This window comes from Chiloscyllium plagiosum, unplaced genomic scaffold (assembly GCF_037043375.1).
Source record: "Chiloscyllium plagiosum isolate Xiang-an unplaced genomic scaffold, Cpla_swu_hap1 HiC_scaffold_1, whole genome shotgun sequence".
In the NCBI taxonomy this organism is placed as follows: Eukaryota; Metazoa; Chordata; class Chondrichthyes; order Orectolobiformes; family Hemiscylliidae; genus Chiloscyllium; species Chiloscyllium plagiosum.
This window is the reverse complement of record NW_028270139.1, coordinates 3,505,328-3,528,732: the sequence shown is the minus strand read 5'-3', so window position 1 is coordinate 3,528,732 and position 23,405 is coordinate 3,505,328. Positions and strand designations below refer to the sequence as shown.

General features: G+C 37.3%; 1 protein-coding gene across 4 annotated transcripts in view; it reads right to left on the bottom strand.

Moving 5' to 3' along the window:
- Positions 1-23,405, bottom strand: part of fbxw7 (F-box and WD repeat domain containing 7) — a 386,335-nt gene that overhangs the window by 197,697 nt on the left and 165,233 nt on the right. For all 4 annotated transcript variants that reach the window (XM_088000538.1, XM_088000472.1, XM_088000432.1 and 1 more), the window contains one exon: positions 16,758-17,252. In XM_088000538.1, coding sequence (XP_087856664.1) covers positions 16,758-17,183 — 426 coding nt within the window. In that variant the 5' untranslated portion in view covers positions 17,184-17,252. Of the gene's footprint in view, positions 1-16,757; positions 17,253-23,405 lie in introns of those variants that run through there.

Here is a 23,405-nt window from a genome sequence, read left to right as displayed (position 1 = left end):
GGGTGATTGTTCTCTCTCCCTCCAGGGCCCGGAATAAAGATGAAGGAGGTAAAACTACACTGTGTCTCTGAGCATTTTGCTTCCACTGAGGGGGGAGAAAATGGGATGACAGTATGACTTCAGTACCTGCTTACTTTCTCCAACATTGTGTTTGCTTCAGATTTGCAATATTTGTCTTTCTAAGAGAAATGAAGCATAGTATTAGATCCAAAAGAAATTAGCCAAAAGAAGCAGCAGGCTGAAGTTTGGAGGGAGGAAGTTTAGATTTCAGCAAAGGAAGACTAAGGGATTGATTAAGAGGAGGAAAAAGAGCATGCAAGTAAGCTTAAGGGGAACATACAAACTGACTGTAAAAATCTCTAATGCTATGTGAAGAGAAAAAGATTAGTAAAGCCAAATGTAGGATCCTCACAGTCAGAACCAGAGTGAGGTTATAATGAGGAACAAAAACATGGAAGATAGATTAAATGCATATTTTGCTTGTCTTCACAATAAAAGAACATAAATACCATCCCAAATGCTGAGGAACATGATCTGTTGAGAGGGAGGAACTGAAGGAAATCAGCATTAATAAGGAATTATTGCTGCTGAAATTAAGGAGTTTGAAGGCCGATAAATCATCAGCACCCAATAATCTACATCTCGGGATACTTAAGGTAGTGGTCCTACAAGTAGTTGATGCATTGGTGGTCGTCCTTTAAGATTCTATAGACTTTGGAACAGTTCCTAATGATTGAAGGGTAGCTACTGTAACCCCACTATTTTAAAAGTAGGTACAGAGAAAACAGCAAATTATAGATCGGTTAGATCCCATGGTGTTGGAGAGAGGACATTAGCATGAATGGAAAATTGCCTAATGGGCAAGAAACAGTAAGTGGGGAGTAAGGAGCTTTTTTTTCTCAGGTTGGCAACCTGTGACTAGTTGGAGTTCACAGGGATTAGTGCTGAGACTGCAACTGTTGACAATATATATTAATAACTTGGAAGAAAGAATAGAATGCAATGCAGCCAAATTTGCAGATGACAAAATCTGGTGGAAGGACAGGTTGCAAGAGTTGAATGAACAGATAAATGTATGGCAGAAGTATAATGAGGATAAATGTGAGGATATCACTTTTGTAGCTAAAACGAGGCAGCAATTAACTGAATGGCAAACGATTGGAAATGGGGAGATGCAAAGAAACCTTGATGTTCTTCTGGTAAGAATCAAAAAGAAAACTAATTTGGTAAACTGAATATATCGTAAAATGTACTTTACATGTTCACCTTTTCGTAGTTTGTTTCATTCTTTGACAAATCCAGGACAGCGTTCCTCAAATTTTATGTCTTCAGAAAGGAAATATATTAATTTCACAAATGTTCCTCAAAGTCACTGTTTTTTCTTCAGACAGGATGTGAAGAGCAATTCACATTCCTTGTGAGTACTGTGTGGAATTGTACAAGGTACCAAAAAATTAGAACAATATCCCAAGCATTACTACAGCGTGGTAAAGGAGAATGTTAGGAAAACTGAAGATTGCTATGAGACTGATCACAAGTTCAAATTGGTAATCTTGGTTTATCGTTGATCAAAAATTCAGTTCATCTTGTATTAAAGTTCAATTTTAAGAAAAAACAGATGAACAACTTTTTTCATCAGCTTTTCAAGAAAAGGTTACATTTTCAAAGTGACTTAAATGTGGTCATTATTTATCTTAGCCCCATGACTAGTTAAACAGTGATATTCAACAGAATAAATTACAATATTTACATCTTTTACTCCCCTTCCTCCATCATACTTTGTTTCATAAATTCTGTGTGCAAGTATAAGCTGAGTACAGAACAACCTTGGTTAGCCAAACATCAATTATCCAAATTTCAGATTATCCGAACAAGATGTCAAGATCCTGTAAAAACATTATCAGTTAGCCGAACAAAATACTCCCCGCCTGTCTCGTTCGGATAATCGACGTTGTTCTCTATACAGAAAAGGAGTTAAAGGTCAGTTCAGGATAAAATAGGATGCTAAGATTGGAAACAATCCAGTTCAAAATGGAAGTGCCCCAGGAAGGTGAGAAGGGTTGGTGGCAAGGGAACAGAAACTGTGAGGAGGCTGAAGCCAACTAATTGCTTTCCGAAAATTTAATTGGAAAAAAATTGATTTGAGAACACCAAAATAGGCCTAGCCATCAATGGAAGGTAGCGAGGTGAGATGAGGCAGACGCTATCCTAGTCTCTGGAATTTGATATCACAACCTTGCACATTTTTGTCATTTAAGAAGAAAAAGAGGAGTCAAGGTTAAATCATTGCAGGAACCCCAGGAGTAATCATTCTTGCAACAAATGGATATGTACAATGCAATCAGGCAAAGTAAGACATGGTCACTGTGGCTTTAAGCGTCTGGGTAGTGGCTTGGTTAATGGTTGGGGAAAAAAAGGAAGGAAGCAAAACAAGAAACCAAACTCAAACTGGAGGTGTTCATACATTTGATGGCTGCTGTCTCAGATTGTGTCGTGGGTGGCACGGTGGCACAGTGGTTAGCACTGCTGCCTCACAGCGCCAGAGACCCGGGTTCAATTCCCGCCTCAGGCGACTGACTGTGTGGAGTTTGCACATTCTCCCCGTGTCTGCGTGGGTTTCCTCCGGGTACTCCAGTTTCCTCCCACAGTCCAAAGATGTGCAGGTCAGGTGAATTGGCCATGCTAAATTGCCCGTAGTGTTAGGTAAGGGGTAAATGTAGGGGTATGGGTGGGTTGTGCTTCGGCGGGGCGGTTTGGACTTGTTGGGCCGAAGGGCCTGTTTCCACACTGTAAGTAATCTAATCTAATCTAGATGTCATTATCAGCATAGATGCTGATTGTAGTCACAGATTATCAACTGTTGCCATATCCAACAAATAAGCCGATTTGTTACTTGTAACACCATCTTTAACACCTTGAATAGAATTCAAGTAATCATTAAAAATAAGCCTCTCACAATAGCATCAACTCCCTATAAAATAATTGAAGGCTATTTTTGCATTCCAGCTTGACGCAATTCTGACCGTAATAGAGCTCAGACACAATAAACTATCAAAGTTTTGTTGTTCCAACAAAAGATTTTGTTACAACTGGTCCCTGATTAAGTGCCTTCCCACTGAAAAGGGAGCAACTTGCTATCCATATCTAACAAGAGCACCCCCTTAGTTGGTCAAAACAAGGTGAACTTACAAAGGACCCCTTCCCTCACAGATACATTTCTTTGTTCAAATACATTTTAAAATTCAAATGAGCCAAATCAACTAGCAATTGCAACTGACAACAGCAGAACAATTTGCTTGGTGTAAATTTGTGTCCCAATGATAAAACGGCCTGTGTCAAATACTGACAATATATTCAATCCACAAATTTCTAACTCTAGTTCCTAACCATCAAGACTGATTTGGTCCACTTCTACAACACTGGCAATCCTCATATGATGTCTGCACTGTTCTCCTTATAGGCCCATTATCCAGATTTTAAACATCGTTATTTGTCCCACATTATACTGCACATGGTTATTACCCACTCACTCTACCATTGCCATTTTATTCAATCCTTCATCCCACCCCAATGTTTAAAAATTTCAAGTAGTTCTCAATTTTTTTTCCAGTCTCAGCCCGTCTCGCCACAAGCTTTATGCCCCAGTATATTCACATCAGTCCACTTAATCCTTCCTTTGCTTTCTCCCAGAATGCAGCAGAACATCTCTGGCCTATTTTGCACAAGCTCCCTCTAAATCATGACATCTAAATGGGTCTTCTCCAAATTTTTTGTGACGCCTCTTAGTCACTCTCTCCATGACTATGCCTATTCCTCTGACATTATTTTTCTCTTCTCTCCTATTTCTCTATTCACGGAAATTGTTCCACTTAAGTCATTTATATGAATGCAAGTTAATTAAGATCTTCAAGCTTCCAAAAATGCACTACAGTTGGCTTATACAATAATATTGTTCACACAACTGCAAGAAAACCATACATACAATGGTTTTCTATTGGAAGTGTATCAGGATGAAAACCCATAATTCCATAAAACGCAAGGTGAAAAAAAAAGAAGTAAAACTGCCATTATTAGATTTGCCTGCTTTAAGTGGGAAGCTTTTAAAATATGGTTTCAGAAGTGGTTGTTGAAGACACCCTGAAACATTCCACCAAGACAGATTTATTTCATCCGCTTGTTCTAGTTCCTAATGGAAGCCACAGGTTCTAAGGTTTTGGGAAGTTGTTAACAATAGAAGTTTAGTATACCAAGCTTGGACAACAGGAAACACCTAGGTGCACTGGTGGTATCCTTATTGGTGAAAATCAGCTGCCATACTGACATGCAGAACAAAGATCAAATCACATATTGAGTCTACTCACACTGCCATTTGTCCAGCCTACATTCCAAGCAGTCAGCAATTGCTGCACAGCTTATAACTTAGCACGAGAAATTCCAGAGAGTTCCATTTCCTCAACGGTAATTAAGGGAGTGGTGAGGTCAAATATAATTGACACACAAAGTTAGCCTTGCAAGCTCTTGGAAACTAGACCTGCAGCTGCCAAATCTTTCAGTTATTCCTCGTCATCTTTGGTCTGGGTCAAATAAAAAATTTGTGTAATTCAGAAGCTGACACATACATCTCAATGAACATAAATCCTCAGCAACAAAATACATTTCCAGGCTAAATTGAAATGATATTAGTAAGGAATTGAACAATCAGTTCTCATCTAGATAGTCAAAGCTCAATTACACAAAAAGATTGCTTGACTATTAGTAAATATTTACCCCTTTCATCCAACCAACTATCTGGCCCCCTCTCAAAAGAGCAAGCTCATATTTTGACCATTCCGAGGGTGACCACAGCTCTCAAATAAATGATTGAAAACATCCCATCATCATCACCACTATCTGTAGGCTAAATCGAGAGCTATTGTCACAATCCTTCACCTCACTAGAACACTGATGATATAAACTGAGTTTCTGTATCAATTAAAATGAAGAAATGACTGTGGCTGTATTTATAAGGTTTTTGATGTGGTCAACCTTATAGCACGTGGAGCTGTACAAATCCTAACGTATACATGATTGCTCTTTCACTGACATGAAATATGACAGTTATGTCACAGATTTGTGGTTCAAAGAAGACTTCCATTAAAAGTTCATCCTCTAGTTGTTCACCCACCCAGAGTCATTAGCAACTTGACATAGATCTGTTGTATTTTGTAGCACCTACTGTCATAACATCATCATATCTATGCCTGATCTGGCACTAGTACCTCTCCAAAGACACCATTTTTAAGTGCAAGCTCATCGATCATTCAGGAAATTACAATTCTGAGTGCTGTCTTCACTTCAGACAGCATGCTTGAAGACAATATGTGCACATACTCTTCCCAACAGGAAATACTGGATAATAATCAAATTCCAATTCATAAAAGCAGCAAGGAACTGCGACACATTTTCTCCATCTAGGTATGCTAAAACTAGTGTAGCAGCTTGACTACCGCTCCACAGAGATGTGCAACTTAGGACAAATTGAGGAGCGAATTGGAGAAATTAAACCTGGCATCGTGCAGGCACTGAGATTCATATACAAGCTTTGCTCCATCCTGTAGAAGCAGAACTTTTTTTTGGACTGATAGCAGCATCCTCCTAGTGAAAAATAACATTTGATAGCCATGGCATAGTAACAGCATGAAACATTTTCTTAACCTGTAACTTAAATTTCCAACATACTTTGCCTTTCCAGGTTAATTTGAGGTAGATTTGGCACTATTCAGGGTCTGAGTTGCAGCCTTTAGCCAATTTGAGAGATTGATTTATACACAGCAAAGATTTCACTCAGATAGCCAACAACTCTCAGAATGATTTGGAGATGCCGGTGTTGGACTGGGGTGTACAAAAGTTAAAAATCACACAACACCAGGTTATAGTCCTGTTGGACTATAATCTGGTGTTGTGTGATTTTTATCTGTCATAATGGCATTGATAAACTGAGTTTCTGTATCAATTAAAATGAGGAAGTGACCGTGGCTGTATTTATAAGATTTTTGATGTGATCAACCTTATAGCACATGGAGCTGTACAAATCCTAACGTTTACATGAGCCAGTGAAGGCAAGCTTATGGTAGCCAGCAGTGGAGAACCTATTAGCGGATCTTGTAGTGAGCACATTGAGGAAATGGAGCATGTTAATTTACTCCATCTCAAAAGTAATTTGAACACAGTCTGGAGCATAATAAGATGCAAATGCTTAGAAACAATTACATATGCAAAGATCACAAAGTATTATCTATATATCAGTAAGATAGAGGAGGTAGGTGGTTAGGGATCCTCGCATCAAAAATGTACTTCATGTGGAAATGGACAGAAATGATAGTGGGCACTGGACCTAAAGGAGATCCCCTGGCTATAAAACATGTATTTGGGCATTAAAACTGAATTTGCTAAAACTGAAGTTGCTAAATTTATCAAGTTAAATATATACAGATTCAGAAAATGATGATGTGTCTATCTTGCTGTGATATACTGATGCAACATAAATGTTGATGGTTTTCTTCAGTAAATATTGGTAAAGAAGCTAGCAATGTTGAATAAGCACAGAGACAACTTATTGCTATCATGCTATTCTGAATTACCCAAAAGTTTAGAAGCTCAGTAGCAACCCCTTGATCAGAATCAAACTGCCAACCAATCAGCATCCCTATAGTATAAACTAGTGTGATTATTTGAAATTTGGCCTCCTTTTGTTTGTCCCAATAAATGCAAGATAAAAGTTCAGTAAAATGTCTGTCCTTACAGCAGTATTCAAGTTCTGTGCTACAAATAAGCATAAAGCCAAGGATTTTAGTCAGTGACACCATTTAACCTTTATGATAAGATGTGGCTGGGTCTAACTACAGTATAAGATTGTGGAATGTGTATTAGATGCTGAACATTGAACCAAAGTAGTCATTGATGGCATTCACATTTATAACCATGTGATAACACACTCCCACCATGCGTAACAATTTGGAATGAAGGGGCTGTGTTGGAAGAGGGTTAGGAAACAAATGCAGTCAAAAAGACAAGACTGCTCAAAATGAAAGACAAACAGTTGTAGGGTTGGAAAGATCAAGCAGAAACGGGAAGAGACTTGAGATAGAAGTGAAAGAGAACACCAAAATCAACTTAAATATTTCCATGTCTTATCCTTTTGAAGGGTGCACAAGACTCTTCATGCCACTGATAAAGGTCTCCGTTTTTTTAAGAATCAACCACATTGATGTGGGTATGGAGTCATATGCAGCCAGACCACATAGGATTGGTGGTTTCCTTCCTAAAGGACATTAGTGAACCAGATAGGCTTTTAAAACAATTGGCAATGGTTTCACGGTCATCATTGGACTTTTGATTGCCAGTCTCAACACGTTTGCCATATTAATCCTCTAGCACTCATTTGGCTCTCTACTCACTGCCACCTTAACCAACTGTCAACCTAACCCCACACTTGCCATAGATACCCTACTTTAACAGCAGCAGTCCAAGTGTCTCGCTATGCTCCTGGACATTTAAAGTCACTGAACACGACATGCTGACTTGCTGAAAAACTATCTCACACAATAAGGGTACTGTTAGATTTCAGGTACGCTCTGCATTTCTGAAGGATCCATAATCAGAATTTCTTGCCAGAAATTAAAAGCTCTGTCTTAACAGAAAATAAGGAGCAGAATCACAATCTGGTCCATCAGTACTCATACAGCTACATTTTAGATATAATTTTAATTGCACTGTAAATGTAAACACTTAAAGTTGAACAGAAATACAGGTGACAATCACAAGTTTTTTGTTAAGAGGAGAAAATAACGTACAATCAATACCATTTGAAAATGAATATGGAAATGCTTCAATGTTTTCACTGGAGACCAGATGCAAAGAAGAAATATTTAGCATTCTGTCATCCCTGTAGCAGTGTATCCAGCAGAACCAATTATTCAAATCCCACCACTGAAGCTGGATTTATTTTTTAAGGGTTCCATCTAAAAATACATAAAATGCATTATTGCCTGAATTATGCTTCACCTGAGCCATGCTCAACTCCTCTGAACATCTATATTCTTCCTTAGTCGGATTTGTAAGAATTTCTGTGATTGTATGACATGCCATAAAATTCTCCAAACTGTTGAGTTTTTTTATATTAACATACCTGCCTTCAACTGACTAATTTTAATAATGCATTTCAAGTATAGTATAGCAGGATTAGAACGAGCCCTGCCAAAGGGAAATCCTAATTGACAGACTGACCAGGGCAGCATGGTGACTCAGTGGTTAGCGCTGCTCCATCACAGTGCCAGGGGCCCCGGTTTGATTGTAGCCTTAGGTAACTTGTCTCTGTGTGGAGTTTGCATGTTCTCCCTGTGTCTGCGTGGTTTTCCTCTGGGTGCTCTGGTTCCCTCCCACAGTTCAAAGATGTGCAATTTAGGTGAATTGGCCATGCTAAATTGTCCACTGTGTTCAGGGATGTGTAGATTACATGCATTAGTCAGGGGTATATATAGGGGAAGGGAAATGGGTGTGGGTGGGTTGCACTTCGGAGGGTTGGTGGACTTGTTGGGCCAATGGTCAGTGTCGGGATTCTATGGCAATACTTTCGGAGCCTTGTTCCAAAAGCATTGCCTCTGGTGATTAGCAATATCTAGAACGACATATCCTTATATGTGTCCTTTTCAATTCTAATACGTTACTTTTCTGGATTACCAGAAAGCATCAATAAATCAACTGATACCTTAAACAAGTGCTATCCAATTTTTTTTTAACCACTATGACTCCAATCAATATTGTCCTGATCCCACAGTGAAAACTGAGTGGTGGGGGTCTTTGAGCATGCGGGCATCTGTCTGTCAGAGTGGGATTACACTTGTTGTAACTGAGCTCTATGGTGACTATTGCTACCTCAGAGCTCACCACCCTACCTGGGAGCCCGCCCCCAACTTTGGGAAGCCTGCTTAAATCAAAAGCACATAGCAAATAACTTTGTTTTCCACTGCCAGATTTTGTTGCAATATATATTCACTTTCTATTGCTAAATGAGATTGCACTTCTGATGTCACCTTTAACAACACTCCAGAGACTAAATCGACCTTGCATGAATCTCAGCTGTGAACAGATCATATTTAATCTCTAACATAAACTTACTTTTTAAAAAAATGTTGCTATCTGTACTTCCACACAAAAATGTCTCACCTAATTTGTTCCATGACCTTCAATTTTGTTTAGAACATAGAACATAGAAGAATACAGCGCAGTACAGGCCCTTTGGCCCTCAATGTTGCGCCGATCCAAGCCCACCTAACCTACACTAGCCCACTATCCTCCATATGCCTATCCAATGCCCGCTTAAATGCCCATAATGAGGGAGAGTCCACCACTGCAACTGGCAGGGCATTCCATGAACTCACGACTCGCTGAGTAAAAAACCTACCCCTAACATCTGTCCTATACCTACCACTCCTTAATTTAAAGCTATGCCCCCTCGTAATAGCTGACTCCATACGTGGAAAAAGGTTCTCACGGTCAACCCTATCTAAACCCCTAATCATCTTGTACACCTCTATCAAGTCACTCCTAAACCTTCTTTTCTCCAATGAAAACAACCCCAAGTGCCTCAGCCTTTCCTCATACGATCTTCATACCATACCAGGCAACATCCTGGTAAACCTCCTCTGCACCCGTTCCAGTGCCTCCACATCCTTCCTATAGTATGGCGACCAAAACTGCACACAATACTCCAGGTGCGGCCGCACCAGAGTCTTATACAACTGCAACATGATCTCAGGAACTCAATTCCTCTACCAATAAAAACCAGTACGCAATATGCCTTCTTCACCGCACTATTTACCTGGGTGGCAACTTTCAAAGATTTGTGTACATGGACACCAAGATCCCTCTGCTCATCCACACTACCAAGTATCCGACCGTTAGCCCAGTACCCCATATTTTTGTTACTCTTACCAAAGTGAATCACCTCACACTTAGCTACAAAGCTTTGAAACATAAAACTGCTTTGCAGCTATGACTTTACCTCCTCATAGTGAAAATTTTCTAATTCTTGCATAAATTGTACAGAGTGCATAAGATCAGGCTTACAAACATCAAGCACCACTGATTTTCAATGTTCGTTGCTTATCCCATCATCATTCACACAATCTGTGCTTTCTGTGCTATGGCACTGCTCTCAAAAGAAACGGCTGAATAAACCTGCTCCCATCAGAACAAAATATGGAATGAATATTACAGGATTACTTAATAGTTAATTGCAAGACAAAGAGGAGTCTTTAATCCTGGGTTTCAAGAAACATCTTAGCACAAGTTCTGTGTATCAACCTGAACCACATTTTGTACTTGGGCATCCTGACAGCACTTCAGGTGCTCGAGGAAATAAAAAGTGAAACCCAAGCACAATACTACAAATACTAAAAGTAGTCTAAACAAGGTTCTGTACATGTCTTCTAAAAACATCGTTAAACAAAAATTCTGATTCTCATTTTGGGATGCTGGCTGCAAAAAGTACATTACATATCTTAAGTGTTTCTCCTCACAAGTAGAATTATTATCTCTGGTATAATGCAGAGTTCTATTCTTGGTCCGAATCTTCATTATTTCTATATTATCTCTCAATTCTATCAACTGGAGGTTAGCAGCTTGTTTTCACAAATGCACTGGTTACCTGTGAACTTTACAATTAGATCAGTCATGATCTTATCAAATAGCAGAGCAGATTTCAAGAGCTAAACAACCTAATTCTGATCCTAATTCTTGTGCTTAAATTTATTCCTGTGCTTAAATTTATTCAAAGGCTTTACAAATACATTTCTGACATTAAGATCTAAATGTTTTTAAATTTATTTCGGGTTAATGTTGACGAAACCAGAATAATCCTCATAAGTTAGCATCGACTAAATCACTACCCCTGTTATCATTTCAGACTAAGGAAGGAACAGAACTAAGGATGTCAATCAACCCACAGGTTTATCTGTATTCCTTATATCTATTCCATTACCAGAATCACTTTTATCCAATTCCAACTACTGTTGAATCCTCATTCTTATCACTACTTGGTAATTTCTCTAATGTACGTCATCACCCTATCTCAAACTGCAACATTTTCCCCCATGGCTTCACTGAGCTTTATTGTCCCCAATCTCCAGAAAAAGTACTTCAAAATCCTTGGGCTCAAGATTAAAATCCTTTCCTTGGTCATGTCTCACCATTCCTGAACTTTGCGTTTCTGGTTCTTTGCATTTACTCTTCTATTTCACCCTGCCCAAAATATCTACTTGCACCTTGTTCACTGTTGCTTTAGCTACATTATCAGTGGTTGTCGTTTGAACCAATGTGCTCTGTCTCTGAAACCTAACAACCCTATCCCTTAAGTATAGATTCCACCAAAATTTAAGGAGATTTTATATTTTCACCAGATCCCACCCAGTTGATGACCACATTGATACATGTTTTGTGTCAGATTTAGATTAGAAGAATGCAGACTGTGAATAGCTGATGTCTTGGCTGTTTAAATATGATTTCAGCCAATGCCAGACACATCTAAGATTATAGGTTAAATTATATGTTACACCATCATTGGTTTAAAGAATAAAGTTTATTTTTATATTTTTAAATCAATGGGCAGAAAAATTAGACACAATGCAAAAGAGGATGTTGATGTTGTTCCAAGACACTGTAAAGGTTTGGATCATCTCCCATATATTCCATGGCATGAACAAGTCACCAAAACACTGAAGCAAATCCTTTCAGTTTTCTCAGTAGCCATTTCATCACTTTAAAAAAATGCAAGAATGATAGATTCATCTCCAGACTTAATGGTTGCAGTATAATGACTAAACTTCCTCATCCTCAGCTTTTCTGCCTACTTGTCCAATCCATTGTATAGTTTGATTCGACTCTTATGAATCCGTTGATTCCTTGTTGTTTGGTATCAGATGAAAATTTGGCAACCACTCATTGCGCTTTGAATCCAGGTCTAACTTACAACAAAAATTATAATATTACTGGTTCCCAAACTAACCTCTAAAGCACTTCCCCCAATTGGACACAACTCCTCCAATGATTACTTGTATTCCCTAACTGTTTTAAATATTTTCTGATCCATTATAAATATGCACCCCAAAATAAATTATGATTTGCGTAAATCTTTATTGAAGGCTTTTTGGAAGTTGAGGCACAATGTGTCATATGACTAACCATAATTGACCTGGGTTGTCTCACACCACAAAAAAAAAAGTCAGAAGAGATCTATATGCTAAGATCTTCTATCTCTGTGTTGACTCTGACTAAGATGATACTCAAGATAATCCTGATCATCAAATTGCATTCATTTATAGTGGAACAGAAGACTGCTGAGTCCAAAGTTGCCATTAGTTTTTTTTTGACAACTCTTTTGAAGATGGGTACTATCTTGCCTTGTTTGTAAATTTCTGTACTTTTGCAGTGTTCAAAGTATTTTTCAAAATACCTTACAGATCTTTCTCCTAGTCTCTATCAGCACTTTATCCCAAAGACAATTTATCTCCCAAAGAATGCATTTGTTTTGAGCTCAGCTAGTCTCTGACTTCTATCTCACTTAGAACCAAGTACCTGGGATCTTTTGTTGGAATGTTTTATTCTTGTTGAGTCTGGAAGAATATTTAGAGGAAAGACTTAGTTAAAATATTTACTACCATGGCCATTCAAAACATTAAGCCTATTTTCAGGTTTAATGTATTAGGTAAATCTCTGTCTACACTCTTGTTTTGAGATACTGAAGACTTTCTAAAAATTGATGTGCTTACCTTCAACAAGTGTGCTTTGTTCAGGTATTGCTTGGCTTCTGGTCATTTTATATGAATGTATTATATTTATTGTATTAAATCTAATAAATCATTTTCTTCTGACAGGATTTATATTGTGAGGTAATATGTACTCTCACTACTTTTGGAACTTGGATTTAAAAACAGAAGCAGATAGGTACTGGTTGCCTCTGAGAAAGGTTTTCATATTTAAGAAAAAGTTTGTGTCCTTTCAGAACAATACTACATCCATCACTTATCAGAAAGAGAGTGAGGAAAAATTGGTAAGAGTGTAGGGAAGTAGGATGAAATTTTGTTTCGCCGTGTGTGTTAAGGTCATTCTAACGGTCTTCTATATTTAGGTAGCTTGGTTTGAATTTTTATTCTTTTGTGATACAAAAATCTGTACTGTTGTTATAGAACAATGTGTAAATAGGTTTCAGTGAATAAACAAGTTCACAAAAAACAAAAAAAAAATGCAAGTCAGGCTTTTGGGATCTGACTTGTCCAATAGTACTATCAGTTGGGTTTATAATAGTATTCAAGTTTAGTTATTTCGCTATCCTGTTCTCACACAGCTTTCTCATATTGTCATGGTGCATAGTGCAACAGTATCAATTCTTTTGTTCACTTCTGCTGGTGTGAACATTCTATCCCTGAATGTAATATTAAATTTCACCCCACTCAATGAAATATATTGGATAGGTATTAAAACAAGCCTTACTGCTTCACTTTGAAAAGTCACAGCACAGAGCTAAGGTTCACGATACAGATTAGATTACTTACAGTGTGGAAACAGGCCCTTAAGCCCAACAAGTCCACACCGACCCTTCGAAGAGCACCCCACCCAGACCCATTCCCTTACATTTACCCCTTCACCTAACACTACGGGCAATTTAGTACGGCCAATTCACCTAACCTGCACATTTTTGGACTGTGGGAGGAAACCGGAGCACCCGGAGGAAACCCACGCAGACACAGGGAGAATGTGCAAACTCCACACAGGCAGTTGCCTGAGGCAGGAATTGAACCGGGTCTCTGGCATTGTGAGGCGGCAGTGCTAACCACTGTGCCACCGTGCCGCCCAGGTATAAAGCAGCATGTTATGATTTTAGGTCAAGCTTGGATTATAAACTATAAAAATTGCAGAAGGAAGGAATATGAGGGAAAATTTTGAAGAATTGTAAAATTGTAGAAAAAAATTTATGCAGCAAAGAAAGCATGTTCAGTGTCATGAGCATTCATTTTCATACAGTAGAGAAGTGGAAGAGTTCAATGTTATACAATGGATTTGTTGGCTATAAAAGGAAAAGCTAAACTTTACAGAAACAAAGATAACAGTAACAAGAACAAACAATTTAGACAAGTAAAGCTACACCACAAATGGAGGTTAGAGTCTGTAACATTCATAGGGTCAGCATTCAGTTAAACTGTATTCCCAACATGTATTTCATCCCTAACAATCAAATAAATATATTAACAGTGAGAAAGTAATGTTCAAAATTTTGATTGAAATGGATAAGAGAGAGTTGGGATTTGCTGAAGGGGGTTCGGTATGAAAGGCAAAGAGAAATTATTGGATTTAACAATGGATGAGGTCTGGGAATTCTACTTGAAATCATAAGAGTTGGCAAATCATGAATTTTAATAGATTATTGAGAACTAGTGCTGGTACTATGAAAACCAAGAGGAAAAGAAGTTTTTGTTTAGACACGAGGGAAATAGAAACTAAAAATTGGAAGAAATAAGACTCTCATTAACCCTAAAATCCTGAGGAGTTAAAGTAGTTCAGGAAGGACATCATCAATCTGGAGAGGGTTCAGAACAGATTAGCCAGGGTGTTGTTGGATTTGGAAGGTTCAAGTAATAAAGGAAGGCTGAATAGGCTCGGATTTTTTTTTCACTGAAGTTTAGGAGATTGACAGGCGATCTGATATGAGTTTATAAAATAATGAGAGGTATAGATAGAGTTAATGGTAGTTGTTTTTTTCCCCTCTAACAGGGGATTTCAAGACTAGGGGGCACATTTTTAAGATGAAAGAGAGAGATTTAAAAAGGATTTGAGTGGCTTTTATTTTTACAGAGAGTGGTTTGCTTTTGGAATGAACTTCTTGAGAAAGTGGTTGATGTGGGTACAATTACAATATTTAAAAGACATTTGGATAGATACTGAAGCAGGAAAGGTTTGGAGGGATATGAACCAGCAGCAGGCAGGTGGGATTAATTTAGTTTGGGATTATGTTATGCATGGACTGGTTGGATAGAAAGGTCTGTTTTCGTGCTGTATGACTCTTATTAGTGACTTAGCCATTGTACTGCAGGAATGCAATTTGAAGAAAGTTACTGAACATGAAGTGGGCTTATTTGTAAAGGAGTGGATAAAATTAAACTATTCACTGATATGGACTATCAGTTAATAAAAATGATTTGGCACTTTTTGGCAAGTAACATATATATATATATGCTCAAGATTCCTTGGACAATTAAGCACAGTAATGTGATGTACAACATTGCTACGACAAATCCGATATTAAAAAATGGTTATTTGAATCTACTATACAAAATAAAATTACTTGTCAGATGTCAAATAACTTGAGCTGTATTTAGAGTACATAACTGAATATTCTAAATATTCCAAAATAATTTTCTATATATAGTTTTCATTCTTTTGAGCAGAATTGAAGATTAAATTGATTCAGTTAATTGAGAACATTGCGCAATATCTTGACAGTTCTTATAATCTAAAGTTTTATTCTTAAATTTTCCAATAATGCAATGCAAATGACAGCAAGGAAAAAATAGGAAACTATTTGTACCAAAATGTTGAAAGTATTCAAAATATTGTGCAAAACCAATTCATCATTTCACAGCAAATACATCATAACACAAAAAATGAAGAACAGGTCAATGGGAAATTACCTTAAATAGTACCTGATAAATGCAGACTTATCTTAACACTCTTACACCTAAACCAGGGGTCGGCAACCTGGGACTCCAGAGTCTCAATAGCAGCTCCCATTTAACGGTGTTCATATTACCAATTTGTAATGATGTGGGAACATTTAGTCATCAATGTTTCTGCTCCAATTGGGCTGTTTTACAACTGCGTTTTGAAACAGAAAAATTGAGCAGTGTTTTAGAGGACTCATGTTTTCTTACCTACATGTCCAATTCAATCTATCCCAGATACGAAAGGAAGACTTTTGACAGGTCATGCCATCAGTGTATTAATTTAACTGCAATTGTATCTTAATGAATATAAAATTTTAAAATCCAGTATGTTCAGACTACACTGCAATAGGTTGGCAAAACCTGAAGCCTTTGCCTAAAACATATCTACCAAGAAGTGAAAGATAATGTGGAATTAAGATTGCACAGGAAAACACTGATCAAGCCAAAAGCACATTTAAGATTTGACCAGCATCAAAATTCAACTATGAAACAAAATTATTTTTATCAGCCTATATCCAAGATTGAAGTCACATGAAATGCAGTCAAACCTGTGGTCACGCTTATAAGCATTCGGGGAAGTTAAAGCAAGTGACTTTGCACAGTATAAAATAATGGCATTGCATTTTTAGAGATTTTTCAATAAACAACTTTTTTTCTTTAGGTAGATTTAGGTCTTTATCCTTTAATTTTCTCCATCTCATATTCCGAAGAGCTTTTACTTAAAGTAATTCCTTTTTAAAAAGCTTTTCAGCTAAGAAGGTTGTGACCCCTGGACCGAAAAAACAGCCTAGTCAATAGTTCAGCAACATATTAGCATATAAATATTATTAAGTTGATCCTTACTTCTTCAATATATATTTGCTATTCTACTACTGTACACGTGCTTACAAAATTGAATCATAACCATGTCTAAAAAATTGCATTATACAATAAACATAACTGATAAGGCTTTTGATTTGAGTTCAGTTCAGTTTATATGATCAATAACAAATTCTCACTTACCTGATTCTTAGTTAACAGGGGTAGTGGTTGTTGGTTGGCAACGTCAATGTTATCATTCTGATCGGTTACATCATTTCCATTTGTGCTATCATCTTCTCTACTATCATCAGATTGTTCAAAATCATCACTGTCTTGGTCCATCTCCTCTTCACCATCTTCTTGTTCCTCCTCTTTGCTCTCTTCCTCGGCCTCTACTGTGACTCGGTTGTTGTTTTCTTCTTCCTCTGCAGTAGCAACTTGGACCTCATCACTGTTGCTGCTGCTTGCCTCAGCTCCGCCGCCATCAGCAAACCGTGCACAATGACCCTCTTGTTCTTCCACTACCCTGTTCATTTCCTCCTCCCCATGACTCAATGAGGCATTACCTCTGAGGGATCCTCCAGTTCGACGCCTCTTGCTGCCCCCAGACAGCAATTCCTGGTTCATTTCCAACAGCCAGCTTGCAACTTCCTGAACCTTTACTAGATTGGCTGATGGTGTAGAATTTGCTGTAACCTAAGAACAGAAGAGTTAAAGTTAAATTAGAACTTAGAGTACACTGTTGCACTTGTACTAGTTTTTAGGCCAAGCAGATGTTAAAATTTAGAAGCAATATCTTTACATACTACAATATATTAGAACATACATATTTTGTTTGGATTATTTGATGAAATGTTGGTGGTGATTTATGATCCATGATTTTAATCATCCAATAATGGGCTAAATACACAAAGGCAAATACAATACAAATAATAATCATTTTTATAGGCAACATGCAACACAATAGAACATTTGAGAGCTTTACAAAGACTTGGTACAGAGAAAGTCTGGCCAAATCCAGGTAAAATAGATAGTTGAAGTCTGGATCATCCACCCTACTTGCAAAATAACTGTTTACATAAACAAATTCAGTGCTAAATCTACTTCAAAAGGCTTGCATTAATAGACATTTCACAACAAATGACATGAATGGAAAAATTGTATTCTGCTTACAACTTACGATATCATTTCAACAATATCTTTTTGTGTAAATGACTAAAGTACAGGTGCATAAATAGAATTGTTGTCAACCTGCCCAGAAAAGGTGTTATTCACTGTTGCCATTTTCTTTCAGAAATATTGTCCCCTTTCTCTCCATGTATCAACCTGCTCTACAGGTAACCATTACTCTCATATGAGGTGCTGGAGGACAATTCTCATAGCTTGAACTGAAACATAGTGCTGGTGGTCTATCTAGAGAATGTTAGAAGATGTGACAGATCCTGTCCTCCCATGATGTCCAAGTATGTACTTACAACAAGGATGTCATCTTAACAATAAGCAAAAACAGCCAGACAAATGTTTCTTTCATAACCTTGTGACATTGCAACGAGCTGTAAAACCCTCTAAGTAACCCCATTGGCATAAGCTAACTCATACCTTAGATCATCCTGGTCTGTATAGTCAAGATAATAAATTATTTCTCTCTGAACAAACAAATTATAAACATGATTTTACAAGTGGTGAATCTTTTTGATTCTATACTTCAATGGAAAGACGCAGATCAATTTCAAATCTATGCATTTTAGTATGACCCACATATAGGAAGTAAAAATGTATAACATCTGATCAAGTAACAGTTCAGTTTCCATTTTCTAAAGCATTTTCTAAATTAAAACCTCTCTTGTATAAAACAAATTGTAAACTTTTCTTTCAATAATTCTACGTACCGATAGAAAGCCGTATCCATGACTTGAGAATGGAAGTGTCAACATCTGCTACATAGTGTAACTTTCAATTATATTAATAATTAATTTATCTGAATGTTGAGTACAGCACCTGGGAAAAGCAAGGGCAAGGATTCAAAGCTTACCGTATTTACCTCAATCAAATACCATTTAATATTGTAGCTTCACAAAGCCGCATTAAACATTTGTCTTCCAATTGTGGATTATTAATATTCAGTACAGCTTTCCTACAATCTCCAAGTAAATTAGACATTTTCTAGATAGATACAAGTTAAAATCAGATTATTGAACTTCCATACCACAGAAGCTCCACTCTCTGAAAATATTTTGGCACAAGTTCAGAAACAAACCAATTGTCTTTCAAAGAAAAAACATTAAAATAATACAAAATAAATTATGCATTAGAATATGGACTGTCCCACGGAGGGAAAAGTCCAACTTGCCAGTTTGTGATTTACAGACTACAGATTTACAATGAGCATGTGTTTTATTCATAAACTACCTTCCAAAATTGCTAGTTATTAAATAGTAACAATGACTTAGGTGAAGGCAACCTGAAAAGAGAATTGTGATCCAAATGGGGACGGGCCCAGTATAATATTGGTAACTAGACCTGGGCATGATAAATGTTCAATTTAACTTGTCAGCACAAAAGATGAAGTGATCCATCACAGCGACCTTATTATATGAAAAGAAAGCTACACTACTGGATTCTGAAATTAAATCTTTCCCCTTTTTAATATACCTCAAGTTTCCTATTTATAATCATTCTGCTGCCCAGCATTTTGTGCAAGTTGTATTGGGTAAGGGAAAATCAGTATAATGTTAAAGAAAATGAATAACTTCAAATAGATTAATGAAATATATCAAAAATTGCAGCCTTAAAAATCACATGGCCATGAATGAATCTTGATAATACCTAATTGATCATTACTTCTGTAACAAATGTTAAGGCAATTGTGGTAAATCTTCTAAGAAAACTTTCACAGGTATCAGCAATATTCCTTGAAGTTTTTTTTAAATAAATGTTTGAAAAAGATAACCTTATAAAACACAAAGGTTGAAATCTTGGTCAGAAGACCTAAAATAGTAGAATTGCGAAATGTCAAATATTCTATTCAATCTACACAGCTCCAGCTCAAAAAAATATTTTTCAAGGTGGCCTGCGTTTTTCAATTTAGCTTTAGCCTAGAAACAAAAACTAAATACATGCAGTGCTTATTTTAATCTCATCAATACACTGAAATTGTTTTGTTTATTGCACATAAATGGATTAAGGTTTTTGAAACTAAAATGGTGAATATTTGCACAAAAATCTATCATGACTTACCTGATAAAATTAATGCTTTTGTTTCTCGTTCTGGATAAAAACAGATTACTGATTGTTCTACTAAATCTACCCTTCTTTGAGCAAAACATTCATGACTTTCGTTATATAGCTTAAACTATAAAACAGTTAAACTATCAAAAAAAAAGGGCTTTACACTGTTTAAGTGGCACTGAGGATTAGATACATTGACTGGACAACAGAAGACTGTTTTTATACCAACAACTCTATTGTTACTACTGTATTTCTCAAAATGTTCCACTAGTATTTCTAAAAATATTTGCCATTAGCATGGTACTGAAAACATTCCCTTCCAAATGTTTAAAAAAAAAACAGATGGTTCGCAAAATGAATTCTGGTTTTAGTGAAGAATGTTCAATACAAATTCTAAATGAGACACAAGAGAATCTGTTACTAACAAAAGTATTTATTAAATATACTTATAGAAGATGTACAGAAAGACAAAAAACCAACCACTCAGGCACAGAGAGCTCCAGATTCGATAAATAACGTGAATGAATATACTTTACAACATCAGCATTCCACAGGGAGATAATTTTAATTGAGAGGTTACCTGCACATTCTAATCAATAACAAAGACTAACCAGCCCAACTAGCCTTCCCAGTAGGTACTTGAACTCTTACAATCCTCCTTTGCTCACTATGGAAAAGACACATCAGATTTCCTTTTCCAACCTTTGCAAACTTCTCACTGGGAAGGCGATCGCCACATCCAAACCCTTAAAAACATCTCGATCAGCAGAGAAATAACCAGTGTTTGCCTTTCAACAGCTACTGTATCTCACTCAGTGTATATCTGACCAACAGAGCATACCCAGCATGCCTTTCACCACATGAAGCATTTGACAGGTTATCTTATCACAACTAAAACCTCATTTGTGTGCTGTATGAAATATTTATCAATTCAACAGCTCTTCCAGAACCAGTTATTGCAATCAGAAAGGAAATAACAATTCAAGTGCAGGATGTTAAATAATGGCATTGAGTGTATAGAAGGATAATTTAAAAAGAACAACAGTCGTTCAAAGTAGGTGCACAGCATGAAAATGCACGGTTTATCGATAGGAATGGGGATTGCAGCAGAAATCCTGTTATATGACCATTACAAGTCACACACAGAATTCCTCAGGGAGTCATAAGCAGCTGTAAAAAAAAAAATGGACAGTTCAGGCATCCACTCTGCTTTTTTATGATGATCTCAATCTTTCCAAAATCTTGTTCTTTTGCTTATGAGAGGATTCAATTCCAATAGAGGTACCCTTCACCTGAAAAGAAAGATCAACTTCCATTTTTAAAACTATTGCACACTATTCCCTACACTATAAGTATGACTACACAAGAAATAAATTGGTTGCAAAGTAGGAGTTGTATACAGACTCCCGAACTGTAGTAGTAATGTTGGGGAAGGCACTGAACAGGAAATTAGAGATGCAACAAATAAAGGTATGGCTGCAATTATGGGTGACTTTAATCTGTACCTAAATTGGGCAAATCAAATCGGTACCAATATCGTAGATGAGGAATTCCTGGAACGTGTACAGATGGTTTTCTGGATCAATACACTGAGAAACAAAGTAAGGACAGGCCATCTGAGACTTGGTATAGCGTAATGCAAAAGCAGTAATTGGCAAATCAAGATGTGCATGGCCCCCTTGGGAAGAATGGCCAAAAGATAGAATTCTTCATTAAGACGCAGAGTGATACAGTAAATTCTGAGACTAGGGTCCTGAATTGAAATAAAGGGAACTACAATGGTATGAGGAGCGAGTTGGCTGTGATAAATTAAGGAACATTGATTAAAGGACTGATAATGGAAAGGCAGTAGCAAACATTTGAAAAGCGCACGGATTAACGGCAACAGTTGTTCATTTCAGTCTGGAAAAGTAAAATGGGAAAGATGGCCTGACTGTAACTAACAAAAAGTAGCATTCAATCCTAGGAAGAGGCATACAAGTGGCCAAAAAAGCAGCAAACTCTGAGGATTGACAGCAGTTTAGATTTCAGCAAAGAAAGATAAAAGGATTGATGATGAATAGAAAATAAAGGAGAAGAATATGATTGCAGCTAACATACAATCTAACTGTAAAAGTTTCATTAAGATTCATCGAGACAAATGTAGGTCATTATTGTCAAAAATGGGGAAAATTATCATGAGGAACAAAGAGATAGCAGATTAATTGAGTTCATACTTGGCTTCTATCTTCACTAAGGAGGACACGAATAACATCCCAAAGTATAATGAGGAACATAGGATCTATTGAGGGGGATAAACTGAAGAAATTATTTAGAAGAGGGAAGAGGAAAATGGTGTCGAGGATGGGATTGAAGGGCCAATAAATCCCTCGGGACTCAATCTACATCACAGAGCACTTAAGGAAGTGGTCTTAGAAACACTGGATGTGCATTGGTGATCATCTTTTAAGATTCTAAAGACCCAAGAACAGATCAAATGGATTGGAAGGTAGTTACTGTAATCCAACTATTTTAAAAAAAAACTACACAGTCTACAGGGAATTATAGACCGTTAGCCTGATATCAGTAGTGGGGAAAATGTTAGAGCTCATTCCAAAATATTTAGTAGTACAGCACTGGGAAAACAGTGACAGGATCAGACAGGGTCAACACAGATTTACAATGGCAAAATTATGCTTGACAAATTTACTGGAATTTTTTTTAGTAGAGATGAAAAGCGGGGGGCAGTGAATGTGGTTTACTTGGAATTTCAGAAGGCATTTGATAAGGTCCCACACAAGAGATTAGAACATAAAGTTAAAGAGCATGGGATTGGGCGTAGTGTTACATGATTGAAAAAAACTGGCTGGCAGACAAGAAACAGTAGAAATGAATGAGTCTTTTTCTGAATGGCAGCCAGTGACTAGCCCGGTACCAGAAGGATCACAATGCTTGGACCCCAGCTGTTCACAATATATGTTAATGAGTTAGATGAGGCAACTATATGTTATAACTCCAAACTTAAATATGACAAAGCTGAGTTGGAGGGTGAGCTGTGAGGGGAACGCAGAGATACTTCACAGTTATTTGGACAAATTGACCCAGTGGGCAAATGCATGAGATGAAATATAATGTGGATAAATGAGAGGCTATCCACTTTGGTAGCAAAAACAAGAAAGTGGATTATGATTTGATTGGTGGCAAAATGGGAAAGGTGCGGTGCAATGAGACTTGGGTGTCCTTGTACACCAGTTACTGAAAGCAAGCATGCTGATGCAGCAGACAGTGAAGGCAGCAGATACTATTTGGCCTTCATATCAAAGGGATTCAAGTTACAGGAGCAGAGATGTCTTGTTGCAATTGTACAGGGTCTTGAGAGTCTGGTGTGTAATTGTGGTCTCCTTATTTAAGGAAGGCATTTCTAGCTATGGAGAAAGTGCAACGAAGGTTTAGCACACTAACTCCTAGGATGACAGGATTGACGCATGAAGAGAGACTGGGTTGGTTAGGACCACATCCATCAGAGTTCAGAAGAGGAGTAGGAATCTCAGAAACCTATAAAACTCCAACAGGACTATACAGGATAAATGCAGGAAGAATGTCCCCAAGGACCGTCATTTACATAAATGATTTAGATGCGAG